The sequence below is a fragment of the Mustela putorius genome, unplaced genomic scaffold, assembly GCF_011764305.1.
Source record: "Mustela putorius furo isolate JIRA1106 unplaced genomic scaffold, ASM1176430v1.1 tig00003896_pilon_pilon_pilon, whole genome shotgun sequence".
NCBI classification, from domain to species: Eukaryota; Metazoa; Chordata; class Mammalia; order Carnivora; family Mustelidae; genus Mustela; species Mustela putorius.
The window spans coordinates 8360814-8376386 of record NW_025422045.1 but is presented as its reverse complement, the minus strand read 5'-3'; the positions used below and the strand labels follow the sequence as shown (position 1 = coordinate 8376386).

The following is a 15573-nucleotide window of genomic DNA, read 5'->3' as shown; positions in this document are numbered from 1 at the left end:
ATCAGGGAGCCTGCTTCCCCCCCCTCTCTCTGCCCACCTCTCTGCCTACTTGTGATCTCTGTCAAATGGATAAATAAAATCTTAAAAAAAAAAAAAATTCCCTTTGGAAAAAAGAAATTTTGCCAGATAAGACCACCAGCAGGAAAGAAATCTGGTACCCAAAGGTTGCACTCCATTTAAAAAGGTAACTTGGTATATTTTGAGGGGTTGATGGATAAGGAGGATATGTGAAAGGCAACTAAGTCTAAATTTAAGAACAGGGACATTAAAAACTTTATTTAATAAATACAACAAATAATTTAAAAATATACTTCAATTCCAAAGCCAATTAAGAAAAGGAAGTAGAGAAAGGAGAAAAAAGGGGGACAAGATCAGAAGAAAAAGAGAAAGTTCAAGAGACAGAACAATGGTTTGGTTGGGCTGTGTGTCAGAATGTACTACCCTTTAAAATTCTGATCAAATGCTCTTGACTCCTAAACCCTTAGCCCTTGTTCTGATAGGGTAGCCACAGGAGTCTACCAGCCAGGAATGATTCTCTGGGCTCTGGATCAGAGCACACTGGAGGCTGGAATTGGCAGGGGGAATGTTAGGGGGCAGTTGCTTACTTACTTCTAAAAACCATCTGTTCTAACCCCCAGGCAGGTTTAAGTAGTGCAAACTCTTAAGCGGAGAGCTCCTAGCTGCATAGTTTCACAAGTGAGTGTCCAAAGCCCAGGCCTCCGGGAGCCAGGGCCCAGGGTACCGAGGGGTCCGAAGCCACTTTGGTGAATGGGACCGAAGGGGGAAGACAGGAGAGACCAGGGCAGAGGAGCAAAGCCTCTGGCTAAGCCAGTGGCCGAGCCGGAAAACACTGCTGGGCAAGAGAGGGCTGCAGGGCAGGTAGTCTGGACACTGGATTCAACAGTTTGCCATCAGCCAGGGAAGGTGGAGCTGAGGATGCATATGGAGCAGAACCAGGAAGATCAGGAAAGCTGAGGGAAAACAGAAGAGTGGGGAGGAAGGGGGAAGCAGCTCAGCAGCAAACTCCAGGAGAAATAACCAGCAGCCCTCACAGATTTGTGATTGTCTCTTAAAAAGATTTATTTTCTCTTCTTGCCTGAATGTACAAAGGCAAAAAGAGTACAGTTTGTATATATATATATTTATATATATATATATATAAAAAACAAGGAACTTGGTAATGTACACTTTACAGAAGGGAAGAATCAGGAAGACTGAAATTAAATCCAACAGAGCAACGCCAATGGAACAAAAGCTATGAACAGCAACACTGCCCCTCCAGCCCGGGCCTCCAGCTCGCCCCAACCTGCTCCCAATTGGGGGGGCTGAGCACCAAGGCAAGCGGGTGGGCTGGGGCAAGAGGGGCTGGGGGCGGGGCCTGGGAGGGGCTTGATCCCAGGAGGGGCCCATGGCAGAGGATCATCGGAAAGCTTCCTGGGATGCCCTAGTAGTAAAACAAATGACAACGGCCCAGAATTATGGGGCCAACTAGCTGCCCAGTTGAATCACAGGGGCAGGAGAGTAGACACTGGGATGGTGACAGAGTACACAATATAATAAGCGACATGGGTGACCTCAAAGCCTGCGTACAGTAACTCTAGCCCTTCTACAGTCTCACCCTCCCAACCCCCAAGCCACATCCTCTCACCCTCGCCTTGGAGCCTGGAGAGAAGATTCAAGAATCACCATTTCATTTCATGGGGTGCCCTCTTAACCCTTCTGCATGTGGTCTTTTGACCTGGAGACGTGTGGAAGGGATGAGGTAAGAGAAGGGAGCTTCATACATGTATACATACATGTACAGGCAGGGAAGGGGGGTGAAGGAAACAGCACACCTTAAATGAGGAAGGAGATGTGAGCCCTGAAGAGCAGCTCTCCAAGCCGTGACTGTCCCAGCTGGGGGTGAGGCTCCTGCCTTCTAGCTTCTCACGTGGAGCCCTGACAAATGAGGTCTTGGAAAAGGCCTGGGCAGGGGTGGCTCACAGTTGAGCCTTGGTCTGGGTGTCATGGCCCTTAACAGCACACTTTGCCAGCCTTTGCTCATGGGGCAGGGTCAGGGGATCCTTGCTGAGGGTCTCATCTCTCTGAACAAGTCACAGGTACCCCCACCCACGGGCCGCCTCCCCATACAGAGCGGCTGGAGGTAGACAGCAAGTCCCTCCACAGCACTGGTCAAGGATCTGTTTCCACTGCTGCTGCTTCGGGTTGTTTCAGGGAGGGAAGACTGGACCTGGTGAGGAAAGGGGCCTGGGAAAAAGGCAGTGCTATTCTGCCATTGTTGCTCCCACCTGCTCTTCTGGGCAGCTCAGCTCCTACTCTTCTCCAGAGGCTTGATACAAGGATCAGAGAGCCAAAGTGTTTTTTAAGGAAAAGGAAAAGCTGTCCCCTTCTGCAGAACTCAAGACTGCCCTGCTAATACAGAAGTTCCTCTTCTCTGTTATAGAACAAAGTGGAAAGGGCAGGAATGTGGGGCCAGGCCTGCCCAACGGGAAAGAAAATTACTCCCAACAGTTTCTTTACAATATGTACAGAACACGCTGTAAACCAGCGCCACAGATACAAAACACACAATATTTAAAAACAAACAGGAACAGAGATGGGCACTTGGCTCCACCCCACAGGAGCCTGGCAGGGCAGCATCAGGCTGAAATTCAGAGTCATCCTCCTGGTGGGGTTGACTCAGGTTAGGTGGGGTGAAGGCGTCCAAAGAAACTACTTCTATGGGTAAAAGGAAAGTCAGTGCCCGGCCGGAGCACTGCCCTCCGGGTGAGCAGAGGCAGAGGGAATGACGGGGGCGAGGGAGGCTGCTTAGGGGCCTGCTAAGTGGTCTAAAACAGTGGGTTTTGCGAGAGGGCTCAGAAGCCAACCTGAATAAAAACAATGACATGAAAACCCAGAGGAAAGTTCTATAGGTCAGAGGGGCTCCTCTTAAGCAAATGACCCCAAGCCATTCAGAGTAGGGCTCTGGGGTTCTTGGCAGGCAGCCTCTGCCAGGCATTGTGCTTACTGTCCTCTACCTCCCTGCCCCAAATGGAGTCAGAGCCAAGTCCTTGCTCTTAAAGGGTCGCTTTGGCACTCTGGTCACAAATACCCCTCTCAAGCCTAGGCTGGTGTGTGTCAGTCTTTCTCAATCCAGAAGGTCAAGGCAAGATAGCCAGGGGGGAACAAAGGGATGATACCTCAAAAGCAAAATAAGAGCTAAAGCTTCCCCTAGGCGGGGGAAGAAGTGACTCCAATACAGCTGCCACATCCTCATCCCTTTCCCAGGGCAGAGAGCATAAAGCCGGACTGGGAGACTGCACTTCTGAGGGGAGCAGAGAAATGTCCGCTGCCTCATAGCACAGCTCCACTGAGTACACTCTGTGGTTCTGAGGCGTAATGGCTTGGATGTGTTATCCCAGGGTGTAAGGACCACCTACCTTCCCACGGCCAGTGGCCCCTAAAACAAAAACGTGTTACGAAGATACACAGCTTATATTGGCACACACGGGGTTACAGACTGAGCTATATAAAAGTCATGTACTTGTATACAGAGCAATTGGGCTGTATATATTTGGGGCCCTAAATGAGGATACTCAGGTGGCTGAATGGACAGGACATCTCTAAGAACTGCTGGGTGCTCCCAGGGCCTGCCTCCTGGGCCTTGCCCTAAGGTGACCTGGCAGACTCCAAAGCTCCCCATGCTGGGGGGAATACTATTTTACCTGCCTGAGTCTTAAGAGCCAAGCATTGGAAAAGAAAAGGAGCGATCAGCATGGGGATCCCCCTGGGAAAGGCACCAAGGGGTCAGGAGGAAAGAGAGACAAGGGCAAGGAGTTGGGGGCTAGGAAGCAGCAGGACTTCGTGAGGATGCAGGTTCTGTTTCACAGACTCCATTCATGCTCCAGCTCCAGCTTACTCCCAGTATGCCTGGGGAGCCCTGTGCTGGTGTTGGGACCCTGGCCCCCTGCCTGACGGGCAGCCCAAGGCCACGGTGGGGCAAATGCCTTGGTCTTCCTTTCCAGGCTAGGCTCTGAGCATTTATATGTGCTCACGTGAGGGCAGAAGTCTTCGTGTTTGAAGACCTTGTTTTCACAAGTACAGAGAAAACAGCCCCCAATTTCTTTCCTGAGATTCTAATTCCTCCACATGCTGCCAGTTCCCAGGGCCCAAACTGCTGGGGAGATGCAGGAATCTGGTGATTGTGGTAATGACGGTGAGAGGGGTATGGCTGCTGTGCTGTCTTCAGACCTTACCCAGTGCTTGGGAGTCCCTCCCTGGGGGTGAGGGTGAGGGTGTTGGCACTGCTCAGGCAGCTGACCAGGGTCTTGGGGGAACAGAGCAGTGACTTCTCTGGGCTGAGGCCATGTTCCCCTGGTTCCTCCCCATGCCTTCATCTCCACATGGGCCACAATAGTCACGACCGTGGCTGAGAGAATAAATATTTTTGCTAAGTACCAGCTCTCCAGCTCCTGAGGAAGAGGGAGGGTCGGGGAGTCCGGGGATCTGGTGGAGGTGAGATAGCCAAGGGTCTGCCTTCGGTCATGGTAGGAACGGCAAACAGGATGATCAACACCATTTAACTGATGTCTGAATGGCATCTCCGGCACCTCCTTGGGTGAGCCAGTCCGGGCCCGTGAAGCTGACTTTATCCGGGCACTTGGTGTTCTGTAAGGGAAACATGGACAGGTAACCAGGCACTCAGCCTGCTGGTATAATAACCACCAGGTGGCGCTCTGACAACACGAACTGCGGGGAGGCCAATTCTGGCCTTTTGGGGGATACTGGTGTTGGGCAGCGCTTGTTGGATGTATGTGGCTTAACCAGAGACTGGGAGACCCCTACGAGACGCTTGGCCAAGGTTCCACCATTTCCAGACCACTGACCCCCACTCCTAGTCTCCGTAAGGGTTCTGTGATCCAGGTATCAACTCCTCCTGCTCTACGTGTTGTCCCCAATTAAAAAGTGACTTACCGTTCTCACCTCCGAGGGGGTGGGTAGAGTGAGGGAGTTGAGCCTTGCTGGCTGGCAACAATGGCTGTAGAAGAAAGCCCTGAGTGAGAAGGAGGACATGTTTAGTGTAACACTCCCAGAACCCTCTGATTAAACACTTTTTCTTTCTAAGCTTGGTGTGGGTAACAGGAGTTTCTCCTTAAATTCCTGGCTTCCCTGAGTTTTGGGGTGCTGACAGAAAAAAAAAAAAATCTGGTACTTGGCCAGATATAGTGACTGCGGACAGTATATATAGCAAGGCTCTATTTTTTAGCTGCTTGTTTCTCTTTGGCTATGGAATACCTGGTCCTTATTCTTCTGAATATCAAAGCCAATTTTCTAGAGGAGTTTGAAAGTCCCTAAGTTCCGGGAGAGGAAATAAATGTTCTATGCTTTAATGACTACCTGCAGGGGGCTAAGATCTGGACAGATTAGAAGCTCAACAAGAAAAAATTAAAAAGGATCCTTGCTGGGGGTCCCTTGATGTGGGCAATACTACTAGGCTACTGGGACGAAGTCAAAAAGAGTTAGGGGAAGGAGGTTACCTGCTGCGTAGGGTAAGTTGTACTGTGCTGGGAGCAACGAGTAGCCCAGATGGTGGTGGTGGTGGTGTGTGGACATCAGGCGCTGAGAAGGGGAGGTGCGGGGCCGGTCCACACTCCTTTCAGCCCCGCCTGCTCCCCCGACGCTGCTACAGCTGCCACCCCCCCCAACCACCCCACAACCTCCCCGATCTCTCTCCTGAGACGTTTTATCAGTTATCTGGAAAAAAAGCAGACACAAAAGCACTACTGTGAGACACACACACACACACACACACGATGCTCTGAGTCCACATTAGGACTCCTTACAAACGCAGGGAACCTGAGAATTGTGGAGATGCCCGGTAAAGCCAATGCTAAGTCAGCTAGGCTGCACTGTAGTTAAGACCCGAACTTGCCTGCCCACCTTCTTCCAGACCCTGGATCTAGGTTTTGTTAGTAGCCGGCACCTCTTACCGTGGGAGACTTGCTCTTGTAGTGACTGGCATGCTGCTGCAAGATGTCCAGAGCTTTGGACTCTGAGCTGGATTTACAACTGACACTGGGGCTGGCTCGCGCCTTGTCGGCATCTTCACCCCCTGAGACCTTGCTGCCGTATGGGGAGAAAGAGTAGCTGGAAGGTAGGTAGGAACCTGGGGAAGGAGAAGTAAAATGGTCAGAGATGCAAGTGGCAGATGAAACTCGTTTTAGTGACTGCGATTAGGCAGATATCAGCTTTCCTAGGCACAGGCAGAGGTGTTCCTACCACGATGTCTTCAGGCTGAACCTATTAGCGTGTCCTTTCTTTACTGTGCTATAGAGGCACACTAGCTAAGGGATGTTATGAACATGGACCTCAGCTTCTGGGGAATCAACTACTCTAGAGCCTCAGTCTCAGAGATTCACCTTGGAGAGGCTAAATTATGGTGAAGTGGAAAGGTCCGAGGATTTGGAGTCAGATGACCTTGGGATCAAATTTACCTCTCGAGACCAGCTGGCTAGCCTTAAGTAAAGTAACAACCTTTCTGAGCTTCAGTTTCTTTCCCATCAGCAGGAAGATACTAATGCTATTCCATAGGGAAGATTAAATGAGATCGTGTACACAAGTCATTGAGTAGTGTCTGGCCCACAGCAGGCACTTGCCAAGGTAAGTGTTATTTTTATGTGGATGGATGGAATAGCAGAGGAAGGAACACCACAGGCTGAGACAATCTCCTATCTCTGTTTGAAAAGTTTACTTGTGCTATTTAGAGTCTGCCTTACAGTGTTCGACCAGGATATCAAGACTAGGCTGTTCTCTCACAAGGAAGGGGGAGCTCTGGGGAGTGAAAAGAATGCTCTTCTGCCCCCAGAAGCATCCCACATGACGCTTCAGACAGCAGAAAGCAGTGAGTACAGTTGAACAGGAGCAGTCCTGTAACGAGTTAAAAACCACTTACGTCCCTACTTTGTGCCCCTCCCCAAGAATTCAGGGATGGCAGTGTCAAGAGCTTATCTTTCCCAGGCTGAATGTTTTCTACTGGACTTCCCCCACTGATTTCAAACAGATCTTCCTCTCTCCCGCTGTCTTCCAACCTTCCAGCTGAACATGATCTTCTAAATGAATACATGCATTGTCCTGGTTTGAATTTTATTTGTTCCATGTGTCTCTCCCAATACAATTAAGTTGTAAGCTCCTTAAGAGGGAACTAGCCTTCTCTGTTTCTTTTGTATTCCCCAAGATACCTTACCCATTGCCAAAGTGTAGAGCATGTGTTTAAAAAAATCCCAGCTGAGGGAAGATGGCAGTGGTAGGGAGTTCTGCCTTCAGTTATCCAGGAAAACTGACTATAGAGGCAAAACTTAAGCTGGAGCAAGGGAGGGAGACATGGTCCCTCAGACTGTAGTCAGGGGTCATTCAAGGAGCTTGGGGCTAGACTGACCAGCTCACAGAATGTCACATACAAAACAGGGCGGTCATCTGTCCCAGGCACAGTCAGCCTTAGGGGTCTGCAAGAAAACTCTGGCTCTGAAATCTGTTTCATTTCCTTTCCCAGTTAGTGGAGCGCCAAGTGGGAAGGTGGGGGCTATACCTGGGTAGTTCTGCATCATCACAGCAGGCATGCCCCGGTAGCTGGGGTGGTTGGGGTCATAGGACTGGCTGTAGGAGTAGCCATGCATGTAAGGGATGTAGGACTGGTGCTGGGTGAGCGGGGAGGACACAGGCACATGGACACTCGGTCGGGGCTCCTTGCTCCCCAGGCGGGACTCCTCTGATGTGGACAGCTTGCAGTCACTACTTGTGCTTTCCTTCCCATCCTCCTTGGAGACAGAGTCCTTACTCCGACTCCTTTCTTCCTTCAATTTGCGGTCCCGCTCCTCTTTCCACCGCTCATCCTCTGACTTAATGTCCGAGTACTTGGCAGGATAGACGTATGTCCACATCCGGGGCTCTGTTTCCTAAAAATCACAGAACGAGCACTGAGTGTTGTACAGATGAGAGTGAGATTTCAAGCGCAAGGTCACAGGAGAAACACCAGTGCAGGTTAATACTAGACACCAGTGCAGGGTAAAATCTTGGCCTCTGTTGATCTTCATTTAGAACGAACTCTGGTCCCTCCTTTTTAAAAAGCCTGCTCCCTCCCTGCCCAGGAGGAAACAAGATGTGGGGAAGGAAAAGGAAAATCCACCAGTGGGTCTTCTTTAGGAGAAAATGCATTCTGGGGAAAGGAGTCTTTGAATAAAAGAAGCTGCTCCTTTTCCAAGGAATTTTAGGTGGTTTCACTTCTTAAGAGCAAGCTTAGGGGCAGAGAGTCATGAGTGCTGCCCAGCTCAGAGGAAGGAGGTCTAGTGGTGATACCAAGAAGCATGGGAAGACTTTCTAAGTCTCATGAGCAGAACATGACGTAAGACCAAGTTCTCAGTTCTAACTCTACCTATTAAAAAACCATTTTAAAAAAGATTTTATTTTTATGTAATCTCTACATCCAACGTGGGGCTCGAACTTACAACCCTGAGATCAAGAGTTGCATGCTCCACTGACTGAACCAGCCAGGGTCCCCACTATAAAATCTTTCAGGAAGTAACTCAGGCTGAATGGTAACTCCCTCTAGGAAATGGATAGATCACCATGAACTTACTCCATAGGAACCAAACAGGGGAAGAAACACTGGACTAGGAATTGAGATAACCTGGGTTCTAGTCCTGGCTCTGCTAGTAAAGTTGCAAGTGACCCAGAAAAATCAAGCTAACTTACCTGGGCATCTCCTGTCAAATGGGAAAAACACCTTTTACTTTTTAAAATGCTTTTTAAAAACACGAACATGATTTACAAAAGTAAAGAATCCTTTAAATTACAGATTTCTCCTGCCAATCTCTATTCTGCTGATCCCCCCACCTAAGAGAGCCCTGATTTGTGAGGAAGAGAGAAAGCCTATCAAATACTATTTGTTTCCTCCCAGAACAGTTACCTGTCGGTACCAGAGTATGGGATCCACCTCTGCCTGCCGGCCACACTCAGCACCTGTCTTAGCCTCAGAGGCCTCCTTGCCTAGGTGGCTGGCCTCACTCAGCTTCACTTTAAGTCCTTCTGGGGCCTGGCTGGGGAGTTTGGAGGAGTCATCTAACTTGGGAATGATGACTGACTTGGCAGGGTCAGCCCCTGGCTCCTTGGCCTTCCCGGGTCCTGACTTGACCAGGTCCGTCAGGCTGGGGGCCTTGGTAAGAGTCGGTGGAATCGACGGCTTTTGCTTCCATTCGTCCTTGAGTGCCGCCTCCCGCTCCTTCAGGCTTAGCTCGGCCTTCTTGTCGAGCCCCCGCTGCTGCTGCTCCAGGCTTTGCCGCTTCTGCTGCTCCTCGTACTGCTGCCGGTAGGCCGTGTTGGTGCTCAGGAGGTGGGTGTGGTAACTCTGGTCGCTGTAGCCATACGGGGGCACATAGGCGTACTGGTTGTAGTACAGGGACTGCATGTACATGTTGGGACGCTGCTGGATGACTGAAGGCTGCTGGCTGGAACCGCTCAGTTCTGGTTTCTTTTCCTCACAGATATCGTTCTTCACTTTCCCCTCTATGCTCTCAGGCTCTTCATCCTTTTTAGTCTTCAGAGCCTGGCTCTCCACGCCTGCCTGGCTGTTGGGGTTCAGCGCCCCGGGGCTGGACTGTGCATAACTTGGAGAGTAGTAACTCTCAAAGCCTTGGTAATACGGTGAGTCTTTGCTCTGTGGCTGAGGGGGGAAAAGTGACTTCTTAGCCCCTTCCTTAACCAACTGTTCAGGGTCCTTTGATTTGACACTGTCCACTTTGCCCTCCCCATCTTCCCCAGCATCAGATATGTCAGAGTACGCAGGGCTGTTGGTTTTGACTGAGTTGCCTTCAGCTCCATTCTGGGTCACCACATGTAAGGGAGTCAGCGGCTGGGTAGGGGTGGTGCTATCTATGCGGCTACTGCCTCCGATGGAAGGGCTGGGGGCATTGTCTGTGAAGCTGTAGATCTTGTCAGCTTCTGCCTTGATGCTAGCCAGTCGGCTTTGGTGGGGGTCTGAGGAGCCATTCAGGAGCCCCTCCATCTTCACCCCATCTCCCGATGATTCCCTGAATGGGCTTTTGCCTTCTTCTGCTCGACACACTTTCCCAGGGGTCAGAGGACTTTCAAGTTCCTTTGAAGACTCCTTCTTTTTTTTGTCTTTCTTTTTCTTGTCCTTGGCTGGAGTCAAGGCAGGGTTGACTGTGAAAGGTTCTCCCATCACAGTGGGCTTGGGCTGAATAGGTTTGAGTTGGGGGCTGTTGGGCATGGCTTGGACCACTGTGGTGGTCAAGCCTGAGGAGGAGCCTGGGCTTCCTGCTGTGAAGGTGGCGGTCTGGAAGGTGTAGATTTGCTGTGGGGGGATGGCAGGGGCAATAGGCCTCGCTGACTTTAAGCTTTTGGAAGGAATCTTTTCAGGCTTCAGACTGGAGGGTTTTTTACATTTTTCTTTTTCCATACACTTCCTTTCCAAAGAATCAAAGGCATCATTGCTTGTTTCATCCATTACTGAGGGTCCATCATCAGAGCCATCATTCGATAAGGCCCCGAGGTCTGTGTCCCCTTCCCCACTCAGCTTTTTCTTACAGAGGCCTTTTGTGCTGAATTTGCTTGAAGGAGAAGGGCTATGGGGCTCTACGAGCCGAACTTTGGGGGTAGCTGAGCGGGCAGGGGACAAGGAACCTTTTTGTGAGACGGATGCACCATTGCAGCTCCCAAGGTCTGCATGTAGAGTGGGCTCCTCTCCGTACTCACTGTCTCCATCTGCTTCCGGCTTACTGTCATCATCTGTGTGGGCATGGGCTTGGTGGTACTTAAGTCCATTGATGTGCTTATATTTTTTGTTGCAGTTTGGGTGGGGGCAGTCAATCAGGACTGGGGAGGGACAATTTCTGTCTAGAACAGTGGGTTCCACCTTGGTCCCAGGGAGGGGACCAGTGGCTGAGCCCATGGAATTCGTACGGACACGCTTGCTCCCTTTGGAGTCCTCTGAGCTAGAATTCAGCTCCATGTCTGAAAGCGGTTTGTTTTTCCGCTTATTAGCTGAGGAAGGGCTGGCCTTGACATCTTCAGAGGTGCTACTGGCAGGTGGGCGATGCTCTGAAGAATTTTGGCTGCCCCGACGGCCTTTGCTATTGGCTCCTGCTCGGGTTTTGCTGCTGCTGCTGGTCCCTTTGCTGTCGGAGGCCGTGGCTGTCTCATTGACAGGTGTGTTACTGTTGGGACGCATGCGTTTGCCTCTACCCCGGCCATTGCGCATTTCCAAGTCACTGGTGGGGGAGTCGCAGAACCTTGGCAAAGGGCAAACACAACAGGATATTATTAAGAAGAGAAAACAACTTCAAACCAGTTTAGCTGCCTCCAGAAGAACTGTCCAGATGGTACTATCATTTTCAATGGATATGATTTGTTAAAGGAACTTTTGAAAGCATGGGAACTGCATTAAATGGTAAGCTCCTAGGATGCTATCTGCTTGCTAGCTGTACATCATTCCCCAACATCTGGGTTCCCCAAATCCTGGCAAACTGGGTACAAATAAGATGTAAAGTGCCATTTACTGAAATGCCAAGCAGAAAGGGTCCTTGTGAAACCCACATTGTCTAGTGTTCATAAAAATGAAAATGTTCCTGAGTTTAAACTCTTTGGAGATGGCTACCATCAAAAAGCAGCATCAATGATTGTTTGTTTACCTACAGGCAGACTGGGTGGACTTGGTCTCAAGGTAATTCCAGACAAAGGCTTAAACAGGATCTCCTCCCCAATGCCTATCCCACCCGTCAACATGTAATTCATTTATTCTTCTTCAATGCCAGAGCAGGAGAGTGCCTTCCCTCAACCCAACACTATCATATTCTTTAAAAGCTGGGTGTCTTAAAAGCGATCCAGCTCTAACAGGATGAAGGCATAAGGGATCACTGATTAGGGTGGCTGAGACTAATATGCGCCAAAAAACTGTAAAATGCTTACCTGGGGGGTGCCCAATCATGCCGCGTGCAGTCAAGAAGTGTACCTACATATGTCTTGTTCCTCCACGTTACATTCACCACCAACATCCCTGGAAGACAAGAAGATTCTGATACAGACAAGAGCAACCCTGCTGGCCACAGACAAGAGTGTTTTTCTTTTGAGGAGGATTCTGGCTCCTGTAGGAGGGTTTAGGTGGTGCTCTGGGTCCCCATGAGACACACAGGATTGGGCCAAAATATCACTATGGGAACTACCTAGTCAGCTCCATAGATTTATAAGACTTAGTGTCATACTGACATCAGAATTCTCTTTTAAAGAATAAAAATCACAGTTAAAAAGCGCTATTGATGGGATCATGCTGACAACTTACCTTTCTCATTAACATTACAAATCTGAGATGTATCTATGTATCTATGCTGACATGAAAAGCTTAACTTATTTTAACTGTGCTCACATACGACTGAGCATATATGTGCTCACGTACGTTATGATTTGACCACAGTTTTCAAGTTCTCCTACTGATGGACATTTAGGATATTTTGAGCATTGCACTCATATCACAGTGAACACTCTGTCTTGTTCATATTACTTAAAAATGGTTTTGGATGGATAATATAGTCATACTTCTAAATTCAAAAGCTAGCAAACAAATTGCAATATAAATGAAGTGTCCCTCCTGTCACTGTTCTTCAACCTTCTAGTTCCTCTACCCAGAAACATCCATGGATCCACATAATTCTCCAGAGAGATTTTACACATTTATAAACAAATACACATTTATATATACAATATAAACAAATATACATTCTTCTCAAATGGTAGCAAAAACAATGTTCTGTACTTCTTTCATCTAAACATATATTTTGGATCATTCCATATCAGGACACGTTGAACTACTTCATTTCAATGGCTGCACTGGAATGATTTCAAAGTATACTATAATTTATTTAATCAGACCCCTGGTGATGGACATTTAGGCTGCGTCACCATTCTGCTACTACAAATAACACTAAATGGATGATCTTATACAAATGTTTTATCTTACTTATATGAGTATTTCGGTAAGGTAAATTCCTGTAAGTAAAACTGTTAATCATAGAGCACTTGTATTTGGATCTTCTTAAATACTGCCAAACTGCCATCAAAGAAGATATACTAATTTATACACCCATTAGTAGTGCATGAGAACACCAGCTGTCCTTTTCCTTTGGCAACACGGTGTTCTCGAACTTATTGATCTTTGGCAACATGATAGGAGAAAAAGAGTGTTTTATGTAGTTTTAATTTAATGTTTCTTATCATGAGTCTGTATATCATATCATTTTAAGACATTATGAGATGTATTTCCTTCCTGAGTTGTCTGTTCAAATCCTTTGCTCATTTTTCTACTGAAATATGTAGTCTTTTACTTACTTGTAACTCTTAATATACTAAAATAAGCCTACTGTCTGTTGTACAAATCAGGTATTTCCCCCTGGTTTGTCATGTGCTAATGGTGGTTAATGCTCTGTAGACATTATTTGCCTTAAAAAAAAAAAAAAAGATTTATTTATTTGAGAGCGACAGATATAGTGACAGAGAGCACAAGCAGGGAGAAGGGAGAAGCAGGTTCCCTGCTGAGCACAAAGCCCAAAGCAGGCTTGATCCCAGCTCCTGGGATCATGACCTTTGAGCTGAAGGCAGATGCTTAACTGACTGAGCCAACCAGGCGCCCCTATTTACACTTTTTTTAAAAGATTTTATTTATTTGACAGAGATCACAAGGAGGCAGAGAGGCAGGCAGAGAGAGAGGAAGGGAAGCAGGCTCCCTGCTCAGCAGACAGCCCGATGTGGGGCTTGATCCCAGGACCCTGGGATCATGACCTGAGCCGAAGGCAGAGGCTTAACCCACTGAGCCACACAGGTGCCCGGCCTATTAACCTTTTTAAAGAAGGTTTATTTAAGTACTCTCTATATCCAAAGTGGGGCTCAAACTCATGACACTGAAGTCAAGAGTTTCATGCTGTACTGACTGAGCCAGCCAGGCGCCCCGAAATTATTGACTTTTATGTTGTTACACTTATCAGTCTTTTATTTTATAGCTTTAGAGTTTTTTGTCCTATTTCAAAAGGTTTTCCTTATTCCATCACTTCATTAATAGTTTTTTCTTATGGTTTCTTTTAGTACTTTCATAGTTTGATTTTTTTTTTTTTAAGATTTTATTTATTTACTTGACAGAGAGAGAGACAGCAAGAGAAGGAACACAAGCAGAGGGAGTAAGGGAGTGGGAGAGGGAGAAGCAGACAACCACTGAGCAGGGCTAGCCTGATGCGGGGCTCAATCCCAGGACCCTGGGATCATGACTTGAGCCAAAGGCAGACGCTTAATAACTGAGTCACCCAGGCACCCAGTATAGTTTGATTTTTTTATCTTTAAATCTTTGATCCATCTGAAATTCAATCTGGTATAAAACTTTTTTTTTTTTTTAAAGTAATCTCCATAACCAACATGGGGCTCAAACTCATGACCAGGAGATCAAGAGTCAGATGCTCTCCTGATTGAGCCAGGCACCCCTAAAACAACTTTTTAATTTTGTTTTTGTGGCTTATTTATCCTCTTAAGTATTTTTGGTTAATTCCACATTTTAGTGAAGTCAAATATTTACAGTTTATGCTTCTGATGTTTTATCACAAAGTCAATAACATTATACCACGAGACACTTTGAAGTTATTAACAAGCTATAAATAGTTTTTACATTTTTAATGGTAGAAAAAATGAAAAGGAGAATAACATTTTATGTTACATGAAATAATATGTTATGTGATCTGAATAAAGTTTTATTGGAATCATAACCACACTTACTCATTTATGCACTGTCTATGCCTGATTTCAGGCCGCAAGGCAGAGTTACATACGCAACAGAGAGAGAGGCTGCATGGCCTGCAAACCCTAAAATATTTACTACCTGGCCCTTTGTGCACAGGTTTGCTAGCCCATTTTAGATCTTTTCTCCTTTCAAATATAAGTACTTAAATGTATGAATTTCCCTCATAGCCTATTTTAGCTGCATTCCACAGGCTTTGATATGTTTAGACGATCATTCAGGTCCAAAGATCTTCTAGTTTCCCCGGTGATTTCCTTTTTGATTCTGGGTTATTTAGAAAATTGTTGTCAAATTTCCAACTATCTAGGGACTTTCCCGATATCTTTCTGTTATTCATTTCCAATATAATTTGATTCAAATACAATTTGTGGCAGAGAACATACTCTGGTATGATTTCAAACCTTTCAAATTTGGAGAACTTCTGGTCTGAAATATGAACTATCTTGAAAGTTCCATGTACACCTGAAAGTAGTATCTTTTTTTTTTTTTTTAAAGATTTTATTTATTTACTTGACAGAGAGAGATCACAAGTAGGCAGAGAGGCAGGCAGAGAGAGAGGGGAGGAAGCAGGCTCTCTGCCGAGCAGAGAGCCCGATGCGGGACTCGATCCCAGGACCCTGAGATCATGACCTGAGCCGAAGGCAGCGGCTTAACCCACTGAGCCACCCAGGCACCCTGAAAGTAGTATCTTAAAGTGTGTACTCTATAGTTTTAGGGTTTTCTATAAATGAATGATATTATTCAAATCTACT

The 15573-nt window shown here is 47.3% G+C and overlaps 1 protein-coding gene across 4 annotated transcripts in view; it reads right to left on the bottom strand.

Annotated features, from left to right (window-relative positions):
- Positions 1 to 245: 245 nt before the first annotated feature.
- The window catches only part of ZNF609 (zinc finger protein 609), a 231318-nt gene continuing 215990 nt past the window's right edge, over positions 246 to 15573 (bottom strand). For 3 of the 4 annotated variants that reach the window (XM_045067409.1, XM_045067406.1, XM_045067408.1), the window contains 7 exons: positions 11959 to 12046; positions 8942 to 11282; positions 7565 to 7931; positions 5970 to 6145; positions 5517 to 5733; positions 4954 to 5032; positions 246 to 4647 (listed from right to left, as the gene is read on the bottom strand). In XM_045067409.1, the coding sequence (XP_044923344.1) occupies positions 4959 to 5032; positions 5517 to 5733; positions 5970 to 6145; positions 7565 to 7931; positions 8942 to 11282; positions 11959 to 12046 (3263 nt within the window). In that variant the 3' untranslated portion in view covers positions 246 to 4647; positions 4954 to 4958. The remainder of the gene's footprint in view (positions 4648 to 4953; positions 5033 to 5516; positions 5734 to 5969; positions 6146 to 7564; positions 7932 to 8941; positions 11283 to 11958; positions 12047 to 15573) is intronic. The other variant, XM_045067407.1, reaches the window with a different exon arrangement.